At 35.3% G+C, this 25,246-nt stretch overlaps 4 protein-coding genes across 4 annotated transcripts; 1 reads left to right on the top strand and 3 right to left on the bottom strand.

The window, feature by feature from the left end:
- Positions 1–18: 18 nt before the first annotated feature.
- LOC116130854 (histone H1-like) lies at positions 19–939 on the top strand. Its single transcript, XM_031416546.1, has 2 exons — positions 19–192; positions 266–939. Exons 1-2 carry the CDS (start codon positions 91–93, stop codon positions 779–781), a joined length of 618 nt encoding a protein of 205 aa, XP_031272406.1. The 5' UTR covers positions 19–90; the 3' UTR covers positions 782–939.
- Positions 824–5,058, bottom strand: LOC116130853. The gene is made up of 10 exons (XM_031416545.1): positions 4,957–5,058; positions 4,664–4,858; positions 4,344–4,567; positions 4,174–4,238; positions 2,395–2,610; positions 2,010–2,139; positions 1,613–1,935; positions 1,354–1,498; positions 1,041–1,269; positions 824–947 (listed from the first exon to the last, which is right to left on the bottom strand). Exons 1-10 carry the CDS (start codon positions 4,964–4,966, stop codon positions 835–837), a joined length of 1,650 nt encoding a protein of 549 aa, XP_031272405.1. The 5' UTR covers positions 4,967–5,058; the 3' UTR covers positions 824–834.
- A 1,782-nt stretch (positions 5,059–6,840) lies between these two features.
- On the bottom strand, positions 6,841–12,044 carry LOC116130767. The gene is made up of 6 exons (XM_031416468.1): positions 12,021–12,044; positions 11,576–11,963; positions 8,826–11,070; positions 7,919–8,034; positions 7,664–7,764; positions 6,841–7,037 (listed from the first exon to the last, which is right to left on the bottom strand). The coding sequence occupies exons 1-6, from the start codon at positions 12,042–12,044 to the stop codon at positions 6,930–6,932; spliced, it is 2,982 nt and encodes a 993-aa protein (XP_031272328.1). The 3' UTR covers positions 6,841–6,929.
- A 3,592-nt stretch (positions 12,045–15,636) lies between these two features.
- LOC116130879 lies at positions 15,637–20,176 on the bottom strand. Its single transcript, XM_031416575.1, has 6 exons — positions 19,620–20,176; positions 17,818–17,983; positions 17,163–17,339; positions 16,973–17,056; positions 16,359–16,440; positions 15,637–16,265 (listed from the first exon to the last, which is right to left on the bottom strand). Exons 1-6 carry the CDS (start codon positions 19,982–19,984, stop codon positions 15,832–15,834), a joined length of 1,308 nt encoding a protein of 435 aa, XP_031272435.1. The 5' UTR covers positions 19,985–20,176; the 3' UTR covers positions 15,637–15,831.
- Between the last annotated feature and the right edge of the window lie 5,070 nt (positions 20,177–25,246).

Below are 25,246 nucleotides of genomic sequence, written 5' to 3'. Positions count from 1 at the left end.
TACCCCTAAAATCCATTTCCCTCCACTAACAATTTCAGAGCAATTAATAAATAAAAAAAAAACCCTATTCTCAGTTTGTTTGAAATTGCAATGGCTCCCGTCACAGCGAAGACGTCGAAGGAAGGAACTGCAAAAGCAAAGAAAGCGGCATCAGCTCCGAAGAAACCCAGGGCTCACCCTCCTTACTATGAGGTAATCTTCGTTTGATTGATTTGTTTGTACGCCCTTAGATCTGTTTTTGACGTGTGTGATTTGAAATGCGTAGATGATCAACGAGGCGATAACTGCGTTGAAGGAGAGAACCGGTTCGAGCCAGATCGCGATTGCGAAGTTTATTGAAGAGAAACAGAAGGCTAATCTTCCTAACAATTTTAAGAAACTGTTGCTGGTTCAATTGAAGAAGCTCGTTGCCAACGGCAAACTAGTCAAAGTCAAGAACTCCTTCAAGCTACCGCCTAAAACTTCCTCTACCAACGCCGCCACCTCAGTAGCCAAGAAGCCGACAACAGCCTCGACCAAATCCACTACCGTGGCGAAGAAGCCGAAAACTGCCTCGACCAAAGCCGCCTCTAAGAAGGCAACTTCTTCCTCCGCCAAGCCCGTTGCCAAACAGTCGAAATCTGCCTCCACAAAACCTGCCGCAAAGAAGTTGAAGCCCAAGACTAAAGAAGTGGCGGTTAAGTCGCCGGGGAAGAAGGTGGCGGTTGCGGCTAAGGCGAAGAAGCCAAAGAGCATAAAGTCGCCAGTTAAGAAGGTTGCGGCCAAGAAAGGGAAGAAATGAGCGGTTTGTCTGTATTGGTAGATTTGTAAATTTGTTGACGATTCAGCGTTTGTCTAGGCATTAATGTATAGCTTCGGCTTGGTTTTAAACTCTTTGTTTGACAGGAATGCTAATGTAGTTGAGTCGAATTTCTCATAATTTGAATATTGTGTTTGAAATTGAAGATCTACAATACAATTAAAAAAAAGGGGTTTTAATCAGTCTGAAATTCTGAATCATGGAAAATCAAAATTCCCAAGAAAGTGAAACAAACTTTAACATTTTTCCATTTTTTGGATGGAATTTCTTAACTCCAGTTGAATGCTGGCTCTTGAAGGGAACAAAACGATGTCTTTCCATACAGAGCCGGGTTTAAATATCGGGTTCGGATCTCCATAAAGTTCGTATACGGATTCTGCTTTGTCATTCAAGGTGCTCACTGTTGTCAAAGACTTGATATCATCAGGATCAACGAGAAGCTTTGAATCTCCATCTTTCCAAGCTATGAGCTGCATTGCATTTAATATGTTAATGAAATGATTTCATTTGGAACTAAATTGGATGAAATGGTTTTGTTTTGTATGTGAATTTACCCTTGGTGGCCCGCCTACAGCATTGGTGCAGTAAAGCCTGGCGTTGTCAACAAATTCGACATATCTTGGAAATGCACTTGCAAATCTTTTGTGAGATTTCAATTGTGAATTCACCCTCACTGCTCTTTTCACCATTATCGCTCTCCTAAACACAGTTAATAAAATTTTGCATTTGAATTTATGCTCCAAAATATGCAGATTTTTTTTTTTTTTTTTTTTTTTTTTATGAGAATAGGGAATTGAAGATGTAGATTCATACCTGATGCCTCTAACAACAGCTAGATAAGCATCACAAACAACTCCAGCCAACTCTATTCTGTATGGTTTCCTGGAAGCAACACAATTTTTCTGGACTTCATCTTCTTCAACTTGTTCCCAGTAATTTTCAGTAATGCTACCATCCTCATTTACTTTGTATCCGACACCCATTCGATATTTATGCTTATGAACATTCCTTGCCATGGCGATTGTCTGCTCAACAAATGGCTCCCATGAGAGGGTACCATCCATAATCACATCTCTCCCTTCATTCAGTGCCGTGACTAGCAGTGAAGATGCTGCATCCGTGGAGGATTGGTGGACCTGAATCAACCCCAATGTATTAGATTAAGGATATGAATGTTAAGACATTACATTCTAAAGTGTGTGTACAGTACCAGTTCAGCAGTTTGAAGCATGTCAGCATGATGCCCCATAGAGCTAAGGGCTCTGTAAATAACATCCGTCTCTTTGAATGCATCTGCCTCTACTACCACTGCATTTGTTGCCGCTACTGACCAGAATGGCCTGTCACATTCCAATGCAAATAGTATCCATTAGTCACTCACTCTGTATCTGAATGTATATTCATCGCCTTGGGCCGGCTCAAAATCCAAAAGTAAGCTGGGCGGGCCTATTGTATAAGGATAACATTAAATGCCAAAAAAAGTGATTTGATCTTGATACATGTTTCACGTCTCTTCTGACAGAGCTAGTACTACTACTGACTACTGAAATTATATAATACGACAAAGAAATATATAGCGGAAAAGGAGAAGTTACTCTTTCATAATATCTTTGAGGACAGTGCTCTTGCCAGCTCCCATGCCACCACCCATGAGTAGCAGCACCGGACTTCTCTCACTGAAGGCAACCGGAGCCATGACGTCCGTGCACTTGGATTCGCCGTCGCCTCGAATGGCCTTAATCTCTCGTACTAACGTAGAGAAAACCCTTGTCATCTTCAAATCTTTAGTCACCTTCTCAAATCTCTGTTTCCTATCACATCAAATTAGGCATCCATCTTTATAAATTAAATAAATAATAATACGGATAAAGTAGAGGGTACTTTAATGGTGATACACTAATTGTCCATAAGTGATGTCAGTCTCCACCGACTACAGAAAATAATATATAAAAATGGATAAGAACGATACAAAGTTGAGTTAATTATATAAAATATACTATCTAAATGATGCAAATATAACACGTTTTATATCATATACTTATTTAATTAGGTAAAATATGCATGATTCATATGCATTTTAACTCTTTAATTAATTGAAGGCAAAAAATGACCTTAATTCAACTTTTAAGAAGGGCGTTGCGAATTGGAGTGTAGCCAGGATGTTAATGGCGTCAAAAGATTTAAATAATAAACATAAAAAAATTATCAACTTTACAATAAAAAATATATTGAAAATAATAAACATAAAAAAATATAATTTTAAAACTTATACATACTAAATTATCAACTTTATAATAGTCTTCGACGATTTTTCATATTTTAAAAATATTATATAATTATTTTATTAACAGTATCATCAAATATCTCTATCTCAATTTTATATTTTAATTTCAAATCTATTTATTAAACTCAATAAAAACTGAACATTTTATCCAAAATTAACTAAACCTAACTCATTCAACATATAATTATGTTAATTATATACATAAAATGATAAAAATAATCGAGGACAACTTAACTTATGATCTTTCATCAATTAAGAAATATGGAAGAATAGATTTTTAAGCAAAGTAACAAAAAATGAAAATCATCTTACCGTAAGACCTCTAAATGAGTAATATTTTTTGATTAATTCAACCAAAGAAAGAAGAAAATATGAGAAAAGATGAGAGGAATTAAGGAAGAAAACGTGAAAAAAAATATGAGTATTTTAGAATCCCGATACCAATAAAATATAGAAATACCATAGTGAGGTCAATAAAATATGGGTAATTTTAACAAGTTCAAAATGATTAATTACTATAAAATAATACCTATTTTTAATAATTTTAAAATTTTAGTGGAGTCATTTGAGCACACTTAAGTATACTTTAACTGCACCCTGCTGTGAACAAAAGTCATGACTCGTGAACGTGATTACGTTATAAATAAAGATTGCCTCGTAACTTTATTTTATAATTTTTATCTTCCAATCCTGATGTAATAGTTCATAATTAATTAATTTATAATTGGATAGATAATACCCATTTATAAGCTGACTAATTATGAGCTGTTATATCAAGATTGTGAAAAAAAGTTTATGAGATTGAGTTATAAGTATAATACTATTGTCTTTAAATTATAATACATAAAAGAATTCAAAATAAAGTCATACTGGAATTTAAAGCCACATGCAATTGGGATCATTTATAGAAATGGGTCCATGCATGGAGTGTGATTATAAGATATAATATTGGTAATAAATGAACCAATTGATTATATTATATGGTTTGATTATATTATATGGTTTGCTGGTGGACCTTACCATTCAAGCTAATCTTGAAAATAAAATAGAAAACAAATTTGGAAGGGCAATGAAGGAAATGGAAAGTCACCTTGTTGCTGCCATGACGAAGTTCTTTAACTTTGTTTTATTCTGATCAGATTCAACGCTCAGAACCTGCAGCCACGCCCCAAATTTCAACCCAAAAAAAAAAAAAAAAAAAACCAGAACTTAAAGAAAAACAGTTATTATGTTTGTTCTTGATTTTCTATTTTAACTTACTTGACTGATCATATCAGAAGCGTGGCTCCAATGAAATGCAAAATAACTGAGAATGCATCTGTCAAACTCTTCTATCAACTTCACACAGAGAGATTCACCCTCTGGTTCATTAGCGAAAAATTCATAGACGCTCTCTTCACACCCTTTTGTTTTTCTCAAATAATCATAAGCTAATTTGGATAGCCGAGGACATTCATTTGCATCCGCAAACCCCATCTGCCTCGCTGCACCGATTCATAATATTATATATAAGATTAATAGAGCTAGACAAAAGAAGTACAAGTGAAGACAGGAGAAGTCTTATTTTATGTTAAATATACCAACGTAATGTGAAAATCTTTCAAGTTTTCCTAGACGGCCGGATTTCGTTCTGTCTAGGCGTGGAATGATATATTGGTCTTCTTCTGCTTCCTCCTTGTATCGGTGCCGGTAATGATTGGCTGCGGCTACCGAAATGGCTCCGATGAAAGAAGCAGCGAGGATGCGAGAGATTATAATCTTGCCATTCTCACCATCTAATCAAAGTTGAATAGAGATTAATTAAGTTGACAAAAAAAAAAAAAGAAAAAAAAAAAGCGCAGAAAGTGAATTTATATTGAGCTAGAAAGCTTACCAGGCTCCATCTTAATTTCTTCCAAATTCAGACAATCTGATCTCTCTGGAAATGGAATCGAAATTTACTGAGCTTGTTGAAGGGAGGCGATCGGATAAATCTCTATTTTGTTTGACGTTGACTTGTGGGGTCATTTTTTATTTTCATATATCTACGGAAAATAACTTGCACTCCATCAAGTCCCAATATCAATTTCTCCCTTTGTTTCTATCATTAAAATTGATGATGGAGTTTTTTTTTTTTTATATTAAAAACATATGAAACTAAAAATTAAAATATTACCGAAATATGAATTTATATTTTAGTAAAAATAAAAGAAAGGATACATGGTGGTCCTTTTTATTTAATTTTACATTTGTGTTTTTATTAAAAATAAATATTTTAAATGTAATAATTTTGGAGGGTGAAACATTTTTATTTTTTTTAAAATACATTTTCTTCTTTTAACTACCATTAGTGCATGATGATATGTTATTTAAGTCTTGGATGGCCCGTTGTTGTGTGCAAATAATCAATTATAAGATATTTTCAAGATGAATTGTTTAATAATCCAAACCGACACCGGATATATATAAATAAAGAGTAGCTGTCCACTCTAATATTCTCTATGTTTTTCAATTTGATGTAGACTTGGGGCCTAAACAATTATAATATCAAATTGTAATATTTTATTTTCATATTTTAAGGGGATGATCGTGCGAAATGTAAAAATCCCCTTCTGCCCATTTAAAAGTTGCATCAGGGAATGTAAATCATTCACCAAGTTACCTAAATTTTTCTTCTCTGATTTGCTGTTTTCCCAGCATTAGATTGTCTGTCTTGTACAATATAAAAAACCGATTCTCTTCTCTTTTGTATTTTTTTTTTCTTTTTTGATAACTAAAGTGTGCGGGTTAATTGTCTATACCTCAACTGATCTTTAGGACTTATTAAATATCCTACAGGTTCGATATTCTAGATAAGTCACAAATATGATATGTGACCTTAAAGTGATTTGAATCCAAGAAATCAATTAAGGGAATATTGTTTAGGATTCTTCTTTTATATTTTATAATATCAAAACCTTTTGGACTTAATTAATAATTAAGTGAAATCATTCACATGACTTTGACTAATTAGGCGTCATACTTACATTAAAGCTGAAAAGTTGGAATATGAAGTTGATGAAGGTGGGCATTTGAGATTGGGTCCAAAAACCCAACCTAAAAACCTATCTTAAGAGACCTGATTTCAAAACGGGACCAGGCCAAAGAATGAGGGCCAATTTTTTTAAATATTTTGTTTTAGTCTTTGTACAATCTTATAATTTTTAAATAAACATAAATTATAGGGATTAGAAGAATTTAACAAAATTTATTATTTATATATATATATCTAGATATAATTAATAAAAGTTATAAATTTTACTCTTAAAAAATACTAAAAACCCTCCTACAAAATTTCATTTGTCCTTAAATATAAAAAAAGATCAGGGGAAAAAAAAATTTCAAACTCGTAGGACCGATCCAGGTCCTAAAATTACTCATGGTCCATGAGCGACTGGTCTCATTTGAACCAGTCCCAAACGAGTCTAGGCCTAGGCCTGCCTGGGACGGGTCCTTGACTAGCTCTAGATGAACCATTTATTCTTAATATCCCGTTGATTGGGTTCACTTAAAATATGATTAATTGGTAATTCAGGATATTAAAATCTTAAATCCAAAATATTTTAACGAAGAACAGTTGTGTCAACCCCATCTTCTACGTTTTCAATGGGATGGAGACTTTGGCCTAAACCATTATAATTACTTTTGCATAATATTAAATTATTTGGGCTATTTTATTAAATTTATAAACGCTTACTTTAATATACAAATTAAGTAGGTTATTTTCACATGTGAAATATATAAATTAAAAAAAAAAAATTGTATACAATTGAATCTCTTAAACTCATCAAACCTAACTCAGCCAAGTATCTGTTAACACTTATACATCTACATCCCTAATATTTTTCTCTCTTCTAATTTTATTCTTAATTCTTCCTCACAAGGACTCTTGTCACCACTCTTTGCAGTTGCACACCACCATGCCATCAGCTCTTCCTGCAAAATCTCATGTCAGTAACTAGTAAGGTTTGGCATGACATGGCTTTTGTTGCTTATTGATTATGGTTTTAACTACTATTTCCGCCCAAATAATGACTTAATGACACTTTTTTAATCACAGACTTTTAAAATAATCACTTTACTATCCAAATATATGTTCTGGTAGCGAAAAGAGAACAAGCTTAGTCCAGGTTATTAGGATTTTTTAAGAAGGGAGGTCAATGAGTATTTTTGTGGTTGAAGATTAGATTTTAGTGCTTGGAGTTTATCCGAATTTGAATTGGGAGGGCAGTTGCGCAACCCCTAATCGCTCGATTACCGACAATCGGCGGGATCAACATGAGTAAGGTTTGCGGGGTTTTGGTGAGTGATGATCGAGGAAAAGAATGGTAATGGTGTAGGGTCGCAATGATACCGGATTCAGAAACGGAATATAAATTTGGATAGTAAAGTGGTATTTTAAAAGTCTGTGGATGACAAAGTGTCATTAAACTATTATTTAGGTGGGAAAAAGTCGTTTACTCTTGTTTTAACACATAAAACAATACTAAAAGAATGCATGATCATGAATGTAACATATTGACTCTCAACCATAGAAGTTCCTAAATCAAATGAATTTTTACCTCGAGGAAATCATGGTTGGAGATATATTGACTCTCTACCAAGCAGTTGATCCCTCCTACATTCACCGATATTGAATTTTTGGAACTCCCTCTCTCTGCCCCTGAAAAGTCCAAAGAAAAACAAGTTGGAACACCATGGAACATGAATCCTTATGAGAGCTTGGCATGAAAGACTGCAGATATACAACATAAATCTTTTATCCATGAAACAAAATAAATGAATTCAAGAATCAAAATTTAACTCGAGATATATACCAGTTATGCAAGCCACATAATATCCGGTTCCTCCTAGTCCTTCTTCCCACTTCCCCAGCCGCAAACGCAGAAAAAATCCGTTTAGATGTGCAAGAGACATATGAGAATTCATCCATCTGATCCCACGCAAAGTAGATATAAGTATTGGGAAAAGAATAACTTAAAATGGAAATATCCAACTTTTGAGGATTTAATAAGGACGAATAGGAACAAACTGAGAATTACTCCTTCAAGTGAATCCCTGTGAGATCAACATCAAGGTCTGATTCTTTTAGGTTCTACGAAATTAGACTTTAAAAAAGTTTATTCAAATCTAAGGATGAAACCGGAAGCATGTGTTATGTGATTTGATAACGTTTCATCAGAATAGGAAATGTGCAACAAGAAAATGAGAAGTTATAATGCCATATGGTGCAAATCAGAAATGGTACAAATACACTCCTGTTATTTTCGATATCAACTAGTTACCTTCATACAATCTACATCCTACCAAAATGCTTAATTAAGCCATAGTGAAAGCTCTGATTAAAAAAAAAAAAAACAAAGAAACATTCCATTTCCGATTACAGGTGAGTGAGTATCATGCGATGATGCCTAAAAGCTACCATGAAGAGTACAAACGGGAAACAATCTAAAATGGCACAACAAATGCAGTCAGGCTATCTATCCTATCTTAAAATTTTACTTATTTTTGATGCTTTGAAGTAATTGAAGGTTGGAAATATGTTAAAAATGAGTATTTCTGAATTCATTCAAATGCAGATCCTGAAAGATGTTTCACTTGCCATATCAGGTGCCAATTATTTGCCATCACAGAGTGCAATTGAACTAGTATTATGTGAGCAAGCAAATGTAGTTCTTAAGAAAATGAATATAATGATGATTGGCTGATAAGTGGTGTACTTACTTGAGGATGTCTGACCGAGATAAACGAAGCCCTTTTATGACATCAAAGATGCCCTTCGGTACCTCTGAAATCTGGTTGTTGACAAGATTGCATAAAGGCATGATCTGGTTTTCTTTCAACTTGTTTCCCCCAGAACTTGAAGGAATGTAATCCTCTACCAAATTTGCATTAGTAATCATTCTATCAGAGGTTGCAACTATAGTCATTTTCAACTTAATGTCAGGATCTGTCTCTATCCTTGGATCATTTCGATCACAAACTGTATGTGCTCCACATGCTTGAAAAGGGCTTCTATTACTATCCAACAGCTTTGTACTTTCTTCATTTTTTTTATTAAACTGCATTCCACATTCCAATTGATTTTGAACACTAGAGGATGCATTTGGGCATGCGACAGCCCAGTGATTGAGCTGAAAACATCTGATGCACAAACAAGGTAGCTCTTCTGTTCCATTATATGAACTGATATTTCTTAAAAGATATTCAAGCTCATTATCTGCTATCTCTGAACAATTTCGCAAATGGTGACCTTTCTTGCCACAAAAGAAGCAAGCGATGGTTGCACAAGCTGCATTATCTGTTACATGCGGTGGCATGATGTGTTTAAAGGCATTCAGTTTCCTTGCAAAGCCAGAAGGCAATGAACTTTTGAATCTTTCGGAAGGTAAAATGGGGTTCAGTTTTGAAACGGACTTCTGATCATTATGGCCTTTTATCCTATTAAAACCTACAGAAGTCTCAATTTCAGGTGCACAACTCTCTGACTCTTGAGCAAAACCAATAGGTGAATCCTCAATGGTGAGTGGCCCAGTTTCCACAATATTGAGGTCATTGTAATGACTACTATGGTAATTAGTGACGCATTCATGTGCTACACTAGAACCTTGGAGATTTAACAAGTGCAAAGAGCTTTTTGGAGTAAATCGAGTTATCCACAAGCTTCCCAGAGGATCATTCCCGTGACCAAAATTATGAGTTGTCTTCACTTCAGATAGTGGCTCAGAATTAGTGTTCTGAGTACAGCTTGTCTTATGTTTATCCATAGAGGAATTGGAAGTTGCTCCTCCTCTCACCTTACCAGATGTCATGTTACATGAATTTTTGTTCCCTTTGCTGTTTTTACGGCTGCAAGCAAAATTAGCAGAGGAGATCTTAGGTTGAATTGCTGGATCTGCTCCCTTTCCTGATGTAGATTCAGTGAAATTATCATTTGAAATCCGAAATTGTTTGCACAAGTTATTGTTGTGACCGTGACAGGCTATTGGAGTTGCAAAACTTATGTCACATAGTCTGTTGCCCAGCTCAAGTTCTGTTTGATAATTGTTATCCAGTGTCTTTTCCAGAACTTTTGTGTTTGGACAATATAATGACTGAAAAATAGACTGAAAGCCCACATTTCTGCAACCAGAACCCTGGTTTTTGTTGTACGTGATAAGTTTGTGGTCAGGACTTTCATGATCATGATTAGGATGTGCAAGGGTATGAGCAAGAGAAGGAATCACCTCTTGACTTGATTTTGAGAAACCCTTCATCATGTTAGATATCCACTTCATGAAGGAGCTATCCTGTTTAGTGTGTGATGCAGAACCAGGACTTTCATGAATTTGTTTTTTGACTCTTTTACTCCCCACAATCAACTGCTGCTCAAAGTTCCATCGCTTCTTGCCTGTTGAAAATAATCCAGTGCTGTTACAGCTTTCAACACTCTCATGGCTGTCATTTTCCTCTTTTGACATTCTTCCATTGACATCTCCATCTGATAGAGCCTTTTCCTTGCCTTTCCTTCGAAACATTGGGATTCTGCTATTAGTGGGAGAATCCTCGTCTGAAACAGTCTTGTCTTTAGGAATTATCTCCTCATTCTGCTGTGAGCTGTATTTAATACCAAGAGCAGATTCTGAAGCTAGAATCTTCTTTTCTGCACCATGGACATTTTCACTAATAAGAGTTTGTACATCATTCTCAGAAATGGACTCTAGTCTCTCCAAAGGATGAACCCCGATTGTCATTGCCACCTTACCTTTGCTCTCTTTTCCCAGAAAGGGAGCAGATCCTTCATGTCCTCTGCCCGGGGATGCTAACACTATAGTGTTATTACCTTCACATTCTTTTGTGGGGTGAACTTCAGAATCCAAAACGATTACCATTGCGGATGTCTGATTCTCATGACCAAAATCTCTGCCTCCAACAGTAGGATTCCAAGATGATGGTTCATTTCGTACAACATCAAGTTCAACTTCGTCTGCTTTGATTGATAAAAGATCACATTAGTGACAATTCATATTTAGAGAACAAAAAAATAAAAAGAAGAAGAAGAAAGTAAAGAACAGACAAAAAAACAAAGATGCCTTATCTTCTGATACTGTCTTACATTCATTTTCCAGAACAATATAAATGGATAAATTTCAATAATGCAACCTATTAATGCTTTCTACAAGACTACAACCATCATCCAAGAACACTGTCTGATAGCATCCAAAAAATAAAAAAAAAAAATTCATTGGAGAACATATACACTGTTGATTCCAATTCCTTAAATCATGCTTCTCATTATTTTGAACTGATATTCCTAACACAGTACTCATTTCTACCATATAACATCAAGTTTCATCCAAACAAGAGTTTCTTGACCATTGTAATAAATAGTTTTGGGATGAAGGAAAAGCAAAAGTATATAGGACTGAAATTATAGTTTTGAAATTTATCATGAGTTCAAAATCTCCAATACTCCTAACATGATTAATCCTAACCTGTCACGTCTTCACGACCCAATCCACATACAGGCTTGACAGCAGCATCACTTTCAGGAGTCCTGGCTGAAGGATCTCTATCAGCCATTTCACTTCTCACATGAAAAGTACCTTGAGAAACTATGAAATTATCTTTATTTATAAGTTTGTCAGTGCTGGATCTCCCAGCTGTAAGGTTTTGGGATGGTGAAAGAACTATGTTGCTCGGTCCTGCATACCATAAAAGAGAGGATTTTTTGTCGGTGAAACTGCAATCAGCACATTTCAGACTAACACCATTCTGTGGAGACCAAACTAGCTCAGAGAGGGGATCCGAGGCCCCAAATTTCATATCTACCCTTGAACCTGCATTTGCACCTGCACCTGCTTCTGCACCTGAATCCTTGTTCTACTTTCTCTGAGTGCATTGACTGGAATAACCCAATGCAAGTCCTAAGTCAGTCACTGGTTCAATGTTCCCATTCCCCATATTCATCCTCAGCTGGATGAACCCCTAGGACAATCCTGAAACACCAAAAAAATTAGGCAAACTGTTGAAAAATTGGGATATTTTGTTCTAATCATGGTAAAGCACATGTTTTTTCTACAATGTAATTAAAACATTACAGAAGTCATGAACTGGACTATGACAACCACATTGCCAATGTTACATGCTCCAAACATCAGGCTGATACTGTGATACATATAATATATGTGTGAAAACTTGGAGACTTTTGGTTTGCAAATAGTTATTTGCAAGAATAACAAAATTGTTCTTGAAAAATAATTGATTAATAATTTGCATTAGAGCCGCAACTACCACTGAACTGAACTGTTTACAAAAAGATCAACACAAAACCTCCACCATAGTTAAATCTTGAAAGTTAGTTTAAAGAACACTAATTTTCAAAAAATACTTGGCCAGGATAATTTTATCTTCAAACAAACATAAACCATTAAACAATTTAAGCAACATATACATTGAAAATACAGATCTAAATTCTAAGTCGCTCCTAAAAAACCTGACTAGGATGAATTTTGATGAATTAATCGACCCTCTGCATGTTCAAAAGAACATACAAACTCTAAACATGCACGTAAATAATCTGAGAAAATAAGGAACACAAACAGTTTTTAAAAATATAACCTATTTCATGAGCCAAATTATTTATATGAACCACAAAAGTTGACCTGAATAGTGAATATAATAAAAAAATTCTCTCAAACTAAAAACCACTAAAATTAAGACTGGAAAATTGGGTACAAATTTTAAAATAGGCACCATCATCTTTAATCAAACACAAGCAACAGAGAAACCAAGGGTTGAGGCAATACAGTTAAGGCAAGAACATCAAAATCAAGAGATACCCAGTTGAGAAAAAACATGATCTAATCCAAAGATAGTATTAAATACCTCTTCTTAAACTCCATGGAGAAGTTTACCTTCGTTGTGCTTCTCCTTTCACCACGGACCACCGAACAACCAAAGAACAAACAGAAAGAAGTAAAAAAAAAAACGAATTTCTGAGCGATAGAGAGCAAGAGAAAGAAAGAGAGAGAGTTTCAAGAGTCAGTGAGTCACCACCACAAGCCGAAGGACTACAGTTACATGAAGCTGGTGCTGTCTGCTAGCTCTTTTTCAGAGATTCTAATGTATGAGGTTGATAACATGCAACGTGGACACGCTCCATGCCAATAAACACTAAATGTCAGACTTATATTTTATACTCGATTATCTACTTTTAGCAAATTTTACTGCAACAAAACTGTACATCAAAGTCAAAACTCAAACCTGCAACTTTTTTGGGACTTCAAAGTCAAAACCAACCAAACTGGTTTCAGGAAGAAAACAAACAGAAAGATATAGGAGATTTCAGATTTTGCTTCAGGAACGTTAAAACAACACAAACTGGTTACATTGCAAGCACAAAAGAAGAAGATAATGTCTCAAAATAGTACGATCATGCAACATTTTTAGGCCTTAAAATGCAGTAAAAAATGGTTATTCTTACAAAAAAAAAAAAAAGCTTATTCTTCTTCACGTGACACTTTAGAAAGCCTAGATTCATGATTCGTTGGGTCCCTTGCGTCCTTTTATATTTGTTAATTAATCTTATTTAATCATGCTAATTAATAGTAAAATTAGAAATAAATTTAGATCCAATAAGGTAACCTTAGACAAAATATTCTGGTGTTGAATATTCATTGTGAGCCAAGAGCCAACCATTTTATGAAACGCAAAAGAAGTAGAATCACAACTCACAAGAGAGGTACCATAACACAAGTATTTTATTTTTATTTTTAATGTTTCATGGTCTCAAAACAGACACTTCCCAGATCCCAACTTTCTGAAATGGAATTTTAAACAAAGGAGAAAGCAGCTAGAGCTAAGAAACAACCAAAAGAAAATAATGTGCTTCCACTACAACACAAGATTACAAATGAGAATAAGAACTTTGTTTTAAAAGTTGGTTGGTAGTACTAGTATACACACACGTACGTATATATTTGGAGGGTTAAAACTTTTAACGTGAAGAAGGGAACATATATAGAAGATCACATAAGGAAGATGAAGCAATTTTGACAAATTGAATGACGTTGAAGCCATTGATATTGATAAGGTGGACCCTGTTTTTCAAATCATATTAAATTTAAGATTACGGTTCTGGTCCTGTATCAACCACCAAATCCAGCGTCTTGACAATATTGCACCACTGAATCAGCTTCTATCTAACATTTAAAGTGGGATATTCTCTTTCAAGCTTGTCTATCCACAGACACATTGGATGAGGCAACTAAGAACCATTCATTTGTTTTCTTTTGTAGAATAATCCACTTTATAAATGTCCTTTCACCACAAAGGTTTTTGCTAAGATTGGTACTTGGGAAGCTTTGTCAATGATAATGACCATTTTGATAATGTTTAATGGAGTTTTAAACTACCCATTTCCACTTAATTAAAGACTTGACTAACCAGTTGTCATTGCTACATGAAATTAAAGTTTGATTATTTTTCTTTTTTTAAACTTTTGAAGAGGAATCACACACACAGTTGCCTTTAAAGGTTCATTATACATGTGGTTTAATTAAGAAGTAATTAAGATGAAAGAATTATTCATTAATAATGAAAAAGGGTAAAAGAAAGCCTAGACAGATCTTTCCTGTACAATATATAAATAGTGTGGACTGATGAGTGGTCTCACTCAGCCATTAATGGAGAGTTTGATGAATGCAGATGGATACAGTGGTGAAAAAGAAAAATAATTAATGTTTGGTTTTTTTTTTTCTTTGGGTAACTAGAGGTGTTGGCCAGTTTGCACCTATTTCTTGAAGCTGGTAAGTTAATGATATGACAAATCTTGAAGTTAACGACAAATCTATAGTGATCACAAAATTTAGAACCTCTTAAATAATATATTTGAGAATTTTTTATTAAAATAATTAACTACCTGTAGTTGGTTTTAATGCTAGGTTTTGAGATTGAATAAAGGAGAAACATGTATTAATATGAATAATTATGATTTCTTAGAAGAACAAAAAAAAATTATGCGATAAAATCCCATTTAATTCTCTTGCTTATTTTCTCATGACCAAAACACATTGACTGGATATCGCTGTAAAGTTCCACACTTAGCGCTAACTCTTCATCACAAGAATGGTGTCAAACTAAAGCTTCAAAATCGCTTTAGCATGAGTTAATTAATAATTACTATGGAATTTTGGGAAAAAGAAATGTCAACTGAATATCATTGATTGTGCTCAAACTTATCTGTTAGGCAGCATTATTGACAAATAGGCCCACCCTTCTGCAATGTCATGCTAAGTCTAGACTCTAGACTCATCTATTGGGCCCAGATCCAGTTAAGGCTAACTTTAGTATGACAATGTTGACTATTTAGGCCGGCAATCGGCATCCCCCAGCCCCACACCTACAATATTAATGCTCCATATCACAAACCACCATCATTTTCATCAAAATTGACTAAATATAGTCTTTTATTCAAGCTTCAAGGTAATATTATGGAACTCTAAACCTTCAGTATTCAAATAATCCTATATATATATATATTCAGAACAGAAACTGATCAGTATCTAAAGTAAAAACAGAGAACGTAGTCTTCACTTGATGAAAGGAGTGACCCAATACATTTGATGCCTATATAGAAAAATAACTGATATGTATTAATCTTAATTAAAATAATTGATGCATCAACGTGAGTAAAATTTTAAATGACACTCAGAATTTTATAGACACAAGGTCTTCGCTGGAAAAACGTTTACCGCTGGGCAATCCTCCGACCAGCTCCAAGCAACAACACCTTCCCAAGTGCACCTGAATGGAGTCCACAAACCAGAGCCACGGTTCCACCAATTACTATCCATTTCCAATCAATGCCATGATCTCTCTGACTTCTGGGGCCCACAACCTGCCCTTTTTCTTCTTCACCGGAAGCTGGATCCAAATAGTCCATGCTTCCATCAAAAGAAATTTTTGTCGTGATTCTTGCCATGAGTGCACTTCTAGACAATGAAGCCTCTGATTTCCTGGCGTTCTGATATGCTCTCATGCCTGAATGCAATTTCTTCACAGCTCCCCACATCCCATGTCGCACACCCAACTTCGCCACATCTTTGGGTATACCCATGTCTTCATAATGGACAAGAGAAACCTCACATGCAGACAGCTGCCCATCTCCTTTCCGTGACTCCACTGCATTCATATTTCATGAAGAGGCATATTCAAAATTCATTAAAATTCAACTAACATATTCCAAAGCAATCAATTGTTTAACTGACAACTCACCAGCTCTGATAACCCAACTTGAGAAATAAAGCTCCACACGCCTTGGCTTATCACGCTTGGGCAAACCTGGATATGGCACCGCCTGCAACATTGTAGGTTGTATATCAATATTTATTATCCACATGCTAAAATATAGAGTAAAACAGAAGACACGAGTTATTATAGTTTATAGTCCAAACTTCTATGCCACAGAATACAGACAGATGCAAACAATATATGGTACAACAACCTTATCAAGTAACTATAGGATAATCGTATAATTCAATCAAACAATAATTATAATAAGGTCAAGTAGAGGTGTCTTTCAAACATCTCTTAATGGGAAAATAATACAGTTACTGAAAGGAGTGCACCGAATGACGTGACGCAATTTTGACCGTCGATTAATTATAAGTTAATATTAATCGACGGTCAGGATTGCGCCACGTCATTCGGTGCATGAATTCGGTGCGCTCCTTTCGGTAACTGTAGCATTACTCCTCTTAATGAAATACACTGAACTAGTAGTTAGCCTTGACCTTTCAAGCCACACAAATGATTAGAATGCAGGTTTAACTGCACTTGTTACTGGATCCACAAATCCTAAATCTGGGAGTCTAAACTCCAACCAGTACCTTGGTCACACAATAATAAGTCTTTCCAGCCTCCCATATTCTCCTACCAATGACATATTCTCGATCACTGCAGAAAAAAGGGAACTACAAAAAGGAGTAAAACAAGTCAACATAAATATAATATTTGAACAAGAAAGTGACATGGCAAAACCAAGGTATCACAGATATGCAGATCAACTGCTCCCCAAACCTTTTTTATCCAGTGAACAACCATTGTCCCAGTATGAGGGCACTCCTCCAATATTTTAAAGTATGTAAGCATAGGATCCCACTTTGGTCGAAACTCATCATCCCAAAAGAAATCTCTGACCAACTCTGGAGTTGCACCCTCAAAGACAGTTCTACTACGGTAAACTGTAGGACCTGTCTGATAGACAAAATCATCATCAGCTACTAGAATATGATTTAGTCAATACCGCCACCGAACAGCAAAAAACACAATGAAGAAAACTGGATCGATATGATCCATGATAACATGTACAATGATATTGTATACCAAAAGAGATAGGCAAGTTAGGACCCAACATTGGGCAGCTTTAAGTCCCAAAAATAAGTATAGACCGAGTTGGAAAAGCAGTCTTCATTTTACTCTAGAATAAACATCCAGCCCATCATACTTCATCAACTAGGCTCATAAATGAAAAGATGGTAACCAAAAGAGAAAAAAAAATCACAACCAAAAGAGAAAAAAAAAATCAGAAGGAATGGTTAAAGATAAGCCGCAAACTATGTATTTACCTTCCATTAACATATTTCCATAAAGAAGAATTAATATTGAGGCTACATTTTCAGCAGAGTAAAGAGAAGAAAATATAGCAGACAAGGGGAGAAAAATGAGAATCTACCTCAGGCTCATGGCGCCAAGCTTGGTATGTCATGTTTGGGTTGGACCTCTCCATCAGTCTTTGCCATTCCATCTCTCCATCCTTCCCTTCAAGTAGATGCAATAGGTGCTCTAAATCATTCTCTGTAACAACATCCTGCTCTCTCTCTACAGTTACACTACTGGGGCTGCAGGAAAGAGAATTTTATAATATACATCATCATCATGATGACAACAGTAAGATTCCTACAATAATGATGTGATGTAACTAAAAACAAAATATTAATAACATTTCTTGATCTCAACACATTATTAATATATTCTCTTTTCTTTGCATTTTCCCAAAAAAAGTATTAATGAAATGAAGATTTTATAGGTGGCTTATCGAACCCATGCACAAACAAGCTTTATGGTTGTCATTATATCTTCTGGATCATTATTTAAAAAATGACTAGATAACCATACTACATAGACTATATCGATGCCTAAAACTTGACCTTTCAGTTAGAAACACATATTGAACATTAAAAACATACCATGCATTCGCACTAGTGGCACTAACTATAAGGTCCAAAACTTTGTGTGGGTTTTGGTGCAAGGCAACATTAATACAAGTCAAGTGATCCAAAGAAAGTATCCTATGAGTCTTTCTCTTTCTGGACGTGTAATGTGTAAAACAAAAGATATCTCTAAATCATCTTTTCCTTCATTGTGATGGTGTCTCAAATTCCTCGGTTAAAACTTGTACAAAAGCTAGGATGAGATGGGCCATTTCAGCTTCTTGTGACAGTTCTTATGGACAATGTTGCTGCTTTTGGGAGAGGAAAGAAAAACCAAAACTTTTTGGGGACAAGTTGTTTTAGCTATTCTATGGGTGATTTAGCTAAAAGAAATTATCGGTTTTAATCATGTAATATACTATAAAAATGATTAGCAACACTTCTATTTTTTTTACCTCTGAAAAGCATAAATTAGAATTCTACATGAAAACTCTATAGATGGATTTTTCTAACCCCATGTGACTGGGCAAACGAACTGTATGTCTATTGTTAAACACCCAAAGTATAATTTTAAAAATTGACAAGTTCCCAGTTAAAATTAGACCAAAGCAAAGACTCACAGCTTGACAATTTATATAAGAGGAACGTAATTAAACAATAAAGATCTGCCCATCATTGCCAACAGATACACTAGGGTCATTAATACAAGCACCAATCTCCTAAAGATTAATTTAAATCTAGTAAGAAAACATCGCAAAAATTATATACAATTAATCATCCATCTCAAAGATTCAATATATAATTTGAGAGCAAACATCAACTAGTTCAACACCACCATATATTCACTGACCACATCACGATCAACTGATAACATCAAGAAAGGACCAAGATCCTAACCATCAAATTATCTATGCAGCACAGTCCCATTCACCAAAAATATTCAGTACAAGAGTTGGAACAACATTATAAGCAAAATTTGTCACTTCCCAATTTTAATTGCTTCAATGCTTAAAAACTTGACTTAAAAAATCATCCTGAATAATAATTTATGCACAGACACAGAGGCAATACCTGAGGCTCAACTAAGAAGAAAAGACCCTAGCAGCATTCATACCAATAGGCAATAGGCTAAGCTTTAGTTGTACATTGAAATTAGCAACAGCATAATCACAAATTTAAACACTAAAGATAATAACTTAATCACACACCATTTTTTTTTTTTTTTTTTCAGAAATGAATAACAAGACAAGATTACATTTCATTGGTGACCTAAAAAAACCCCAACTTAATACCAAGATTTTAAAACTCAAAGTTTAACACTAACCTTATATCATCGCCGCTTCCCACCGCGGCCATCGGCGCAGGCACCGGACCGGAAGCAGATTTCACGCTTTTACTTTTGAAATTATTCCAAAGCGCGCGGCAAGCCGAGACAGCCGAAAGAGCCGTAACAGCGAGCCACAGCCTACGAGCACCGAACCCGGGCGGCGCGGTCCAGATGAACCTGAATTTGCTCCGGACACCCAGGAACACCAATCCGGTCCATCTCGGCCGCCACGACCAGCCGATCACCATGCCAATCATCACGGCCAGCCAAATAGGTACTGCACATAGCAGAATGTCGACAAATGTTTCGGTTATCGAAGGTCTCTTCAAAAACTCCATCATATCAAAGAAGATCTCGTCCATCTCGAAAATTTTCCCAAGAAAATTAAAAATTTTCCGAGAACATTTAGCTTATCCAAAAAAATTAGTTTACATTAGTTGTGCGCGACTGCGTACGAGATCTAAAGAGAGAGAGACAGAAGAGCGCGAGAGGTTTTTACAGAGAGAGAAAATCCAAGTGGTGATTTCGACAGAACGGTGAAATGAAGTGGCAGTTTGAGGACCGTTGATGGAGGTTTAGTTTGGTGTAAAGAGCACGTGGAATAGTCTCAAGTCTCAACGACATTGTGCTGTATTCTTGGAAGGTGATGTGCACGCGAGGAATGGAGCGTGATAAATTAGAGGATAATGAATGGATTAGTTATTGGTTTAGGCAAAACTCGGAAAGAAAGAAGAAGATGCTTTTACTGTTTGTGAGATATTCGATGGTACAAAATTCCCTGTTGTTCGGTTGTTGGATTGACAGTTGGTGTCCAATAATGAAGTGCCGCGTGGAACTATAATAAATTTGTTTTATTTTACAAGAAAGCTACGGATACTGGAAAATTTGTACCAAAAATGTGTATCGATCTACGTGTACCAGGCACCTGAATTTTTTAATAATTTTTTTCTAGTGAACAGTCGTCCATCAATATGGACGGCCGTTCACTCACATGGACTCATGTCCATATTATATGGAAGGGGGGTCCATATACCAGGAACGGGCGTCCCCATTTAAAGGACGCCTGTTCATAAATAAAATACAATAAAATTTTTTTATAAACATTAGGGACGGTCGTCCACTAATTGTGGACGGCCGTCTCTTACGTTTGGACGGGCGCTCGTAAGAAATGGACGCCCGTCCTTGACCTAAATATGAAAAAAAAAAAACTTTGGGGACGCCCGTCCACCAATTGTGGACGGCTGTCCCTTACTTTTTTACAGACATCCATAAGAAATGGAAGCCGGTCCATTATTTTGGTTTTACAAATCAAAAAAGAAAATATTTGGACGGCTGTCCAAAAATTATGGATGGTCATCCTTTCACTGTGGACGGCCGTCCATTCTTTGGTTTCAAATAAAAAATAAAAAATATGGACGACCGTCCATTAATTGTGGACGGGCGTCCGTAAGTGATGGACGCCTGTCCATTATGTGAAGGACGACCATCCCTAAGTAATGGACGACCGTCCATTATGTAAAGGACGACCGTTAAAATTTAAAAAAAAAGTTCACCATATTAGGTTAAAAAATTTGGGGAAATTTCTAAACAACAAAGCTACAGCCATTACCATCTTCTTCGTCTTCCATCTGCGGGCTTGCTTGTTCTTCGTCTTTGCGTCTTCGTCTGCGTCTTCTGCAGTTGTTCTTCGTCTTCCTCATCTGCCATTGGTAATTAGACACTTTCGTTTTTCAATTTTTTTCTTTTTTGTTGGATGAATGTGTTGGATTCTAAGTTGGATGAAGTTGAGTTAAAATCTAGTCAATTTGGTAGGACTAGTTTGTGTGATTGATAGAAGTGTTCTGCCATAGCAATGTAGGGGTTAATTAAATATTAAGTTGTATAGGGATGTTTCAATTGATTCATTGTTTGATTCAGTGCTCCATAGCATCCGAACCCTCTTTCAATGTTTATTTTCCTTTGTGGTGATGTTCAGTGCAAACGGAAAGTTGCCTTTCTTAAATGCTAAAAATTATACCAGAAGTAGTTTCATTCACATGTTTTGCCTAAAATTTTCGTTATTCTAAGTTATCCTGACATACATGTCCACTGAAAACAACGTCAATACCATATGAGTAAAGTAATTCTTCCATCTCCACTCTCATACACTCTGCTTCTCTGTAATGAGCTATGTACGCTTAAGTGCATATATAATGATACATATATAAAGCAGTACCCTTTGAAGTGATTAATGTCATTAAAATATAATGATACATATATAAAGCAATACCCTTTGAAGTGATAACCTGTCTAAGGTAATATAAAATTATGGGTCCAGACTTTGGTCCAATTTAAAAAGTAAGAAACCCCTATAATTGATAATTAACCATTTAAACTTGGTCCGGAATATGTGGCGATTTTATAAATAACACCTGCTTGAAAGGGATTTAGGCATACTTTTCATTATCTTTCTCACCTAATTTGGAAACTATGGTTATTTTGTCTGTTAGGTATGGATTGTGTGTCACAAGAAAATCATTTTGAGTATGTTCTGCATTGTGTGTGGTTATTGTGTGTCTTTCTGTTTTTGGATGGAAAGATTTGCACACTTTGTTTGACATATAGTGATTACTTCGAAAAATGCTAATGAATTCTATTAAAATTTTCAACCTGTCTATTTAATAATTAGTCTAGAGTAATAGACAACCCTTAGTTCGAATAATATTATCTTAGACATGATTTACAATGCCTGTCTCTTGCTTTATCCTAGAATTATGCAATTTGTTTTCTAGTGAGAGAAATAACATGATTATACGGAAGTCATAAAACTATGAGCTTTATAATCTTAAGATGCTCTAGTTTTCTATTCTAACTTCTCTGTCTGTAGTTTCCTGCTGCTCATAAACCTGAGGGCAAGAAGATATGCAAACACTATGTCCAAAGGGGGCTAGGTTTAGGATGCTCTCTAGATGATAACCATGTGCCAGAAACAGCATAGAATGGGCCCTTGATTGTTTGTATTACTTGACTAGTTGCTCAAAAAGATCTTCATTGATTACTCATGCAATTAAGCGTATTGAAGAACTTCTCATGTCATCTTTGATATTATCAGGTCCATTTGCAGTCCATGGTGTTTTTCAGTTCAAATTAGTATTTTCGATAAAGTTTGATATATTGTGTTATAATTTAAAAAGGCTTAGAGAATGAACATAAATGTGTCTTTGATTTGTTTGAAAAACAAATGAGACTTTATATGTTTATGAAAAGTTTCGAACAAGCCGATATTTGTATGTTGGTTTAGGTTTGGCAGATTATGATGACGACTTTTTTATGCATATAGGTTTTAGAAGAAAGTAGAAAATGGTGAGGGCAAAAAATACAACCATTCCTCTTGAAGGCACGTCATCATCTGCAATTCAATTTCGAGACTTGCGACATAAAAAACAATACGAGGACGTATCGAAAAGAGATATTTGCCTTGGAAAAAGTTTGGATTTAGGACTTCTAACAAGTTTAGGTTTAGGTGATGAAATCAATGGTTGGATTAATAATTTGAAATGGGACCGTTTGGTCAGTATGAGATATGATGGATATAGACATTTGATATATGAGTTTTTTGGTAGTTTGGAAGTTGCAGACACAGATAGTTATCAGTTTCAGGCGTATACAATGTTCTTTAGATTAAAGAATCAGAACTTTGTAGTGACACCACAAGATTTAGCAACCTGGATAGGATTTGATTGTGAAGGTTTGGAAAACGTATCTAGAACCTGGGATTCCAAACAAGCTTGGATTGATATTTCCGGGATAGGGACTTACCATCCACATAGGTGTAAATCTACAAAGTTACAGAATTCTGCTATGAGAGCATTTCACAGATACCTGACTTTCACATTTAATGGTAGGAAAGAGACAAACAGAAATGTGACGGTTAAGGATTTAATGTTCATGGAAGCAGTAGTAGCAGGGAGGCAAGTTAATTCAGCGAAGTTATTGATTAAGAAGTTGGGAGAGATCACCGCAGAAAAAGGAGAAATATATTGGAGGATGCTTGTTACGTTAATATGTGAGAAGTTGAATATTGAGATCACCCCTGATGATGCAACAAATAAGATTACGTTTTCTACAAATAATGTGTTAGGGGATGTGACATTGAATAAGATGGGTTTGATTAAAAAGAATATGGCAGGACAATGGTTTCTGATTAGGGATGAAATGGAGGGAGATGCAACGGTTCAGGAAGGTGTCAGTATTCTAGAAGGGGTTAATGAAGGACAAGTCTATGTGAGCAAAAAAAGAAGAACGAGTACTGAACCTGGACCATCTGAGAATGTAAAAGATATGCCTTCTCATACTTTACAGGAAATAGAAAGCAGATTTGAGCGGATGGAAAAGTTTCAAGAGGAGCGTTTTTCACGTATTGAGAGGCAAATGCAAGAACAACATGATCAATTGCAAAGTGATTTCAACACGTTTGCAACAAGAATTGAAGAAACAGTTGACATCATTGGGGACCGCATGACAGAGATTTTCAGCATGATGAAGAACTTCTCAACAGCGTCCTCATCCTCTAGTCAACCTCCACCCCCTGCACTATGATGAATAATTTTTCCCTTTTGTTTATAAATAGATTGATTTGAGCAGATGTTGTTAATAAAGATTGTATTTTGTTTATAAATAAATTTGTCTTTTGTTTATAAATAGATTTGTCTTTTGTTTATACATATGTCAACAACTCTTTTCAATGTATATGTATATGTAATACTAGAAATACCGAAAGACATAAAAATTCAAATCTCAAAAGAAATGCATATCCAAAATGCCATGTACAACCGGAGTCTACAATGTGACGATAATATATATTGAAAACATTCATAATAAGTTACATTAACGTCATTATCATGAATTCACTACCCTACACAACCAATGACGAAAATACTAAAAATAAAACAACTATATAAGCATACAACTAAAATGCATTCAGTAGAAATTAACCAAAGCATGAAAAATTTCTACCAAATACAATTCTATATGCTTCAACATGACAAAAATAACAAACATCTCCAAACGAGAAATGTTAATCATTTACAAACTCCTGTCCAGTATAGAAATTACTTTGTCCTGCGAGATTTGGAACCAGACCAGTGGACATCTGTCATTGTTTAACAACCACAATTCAGCACACGTTATGGAAAACTTAAGGCAATTACAATTATACAAGATACATAACACATACCTGTGTAGTAACAACATCGTTCGACAATACTTGAGTTTCCGCATCGGCCACGGAAGTACATGAAAGAAACTATTCCTTTTGTCACTGTATCGATGATCCTTTTCCTAAAAAGTATCATAACACATTAATAATCAAGTCAATATTATTCTAAACTTCAAATAAGTAAATAATGTTTCAAAAAAAAAAATACTCAAATAATGTATAAGTCATACCAATTCTTTGTTTTTGTAATTTTTTCTTTTTAACCCTACGTACAATTTCTTCAATCTTCGATTGCTTTCTTCTACATGGAGGACGACCTTTGCTACGAGCTGCCTGTGGACTAATGATTAGGGTATTCCCCTTTTTCGGAGGACTGTCCCCATCTTGACTAGTCATACCGGTTCTGGAAGAGATGTTCACTGTTGTA

Source organism: Pistacia vera, unplaced genomic scaffold, assembly GCF_008641045.1.
Source record: "Pistacia vera cultivar Batoury unplaced genomic scaffold, PisVer_v2 Contig225, whole genome shotgun sequence".
Taxonomy (NCBI): domain Eukaryota; kingdom Viridiplantae; phylum Streptophyta; class Magnoliopsida; order Sapindales; family Anacardiaceae; genus Pistacia; species Pistacia vera.
The sequence above is the reverse complement of the archived record's forward strand: the minus strand, read 5'-3'. Positions and strand labels throughout refer to the sequence as shown.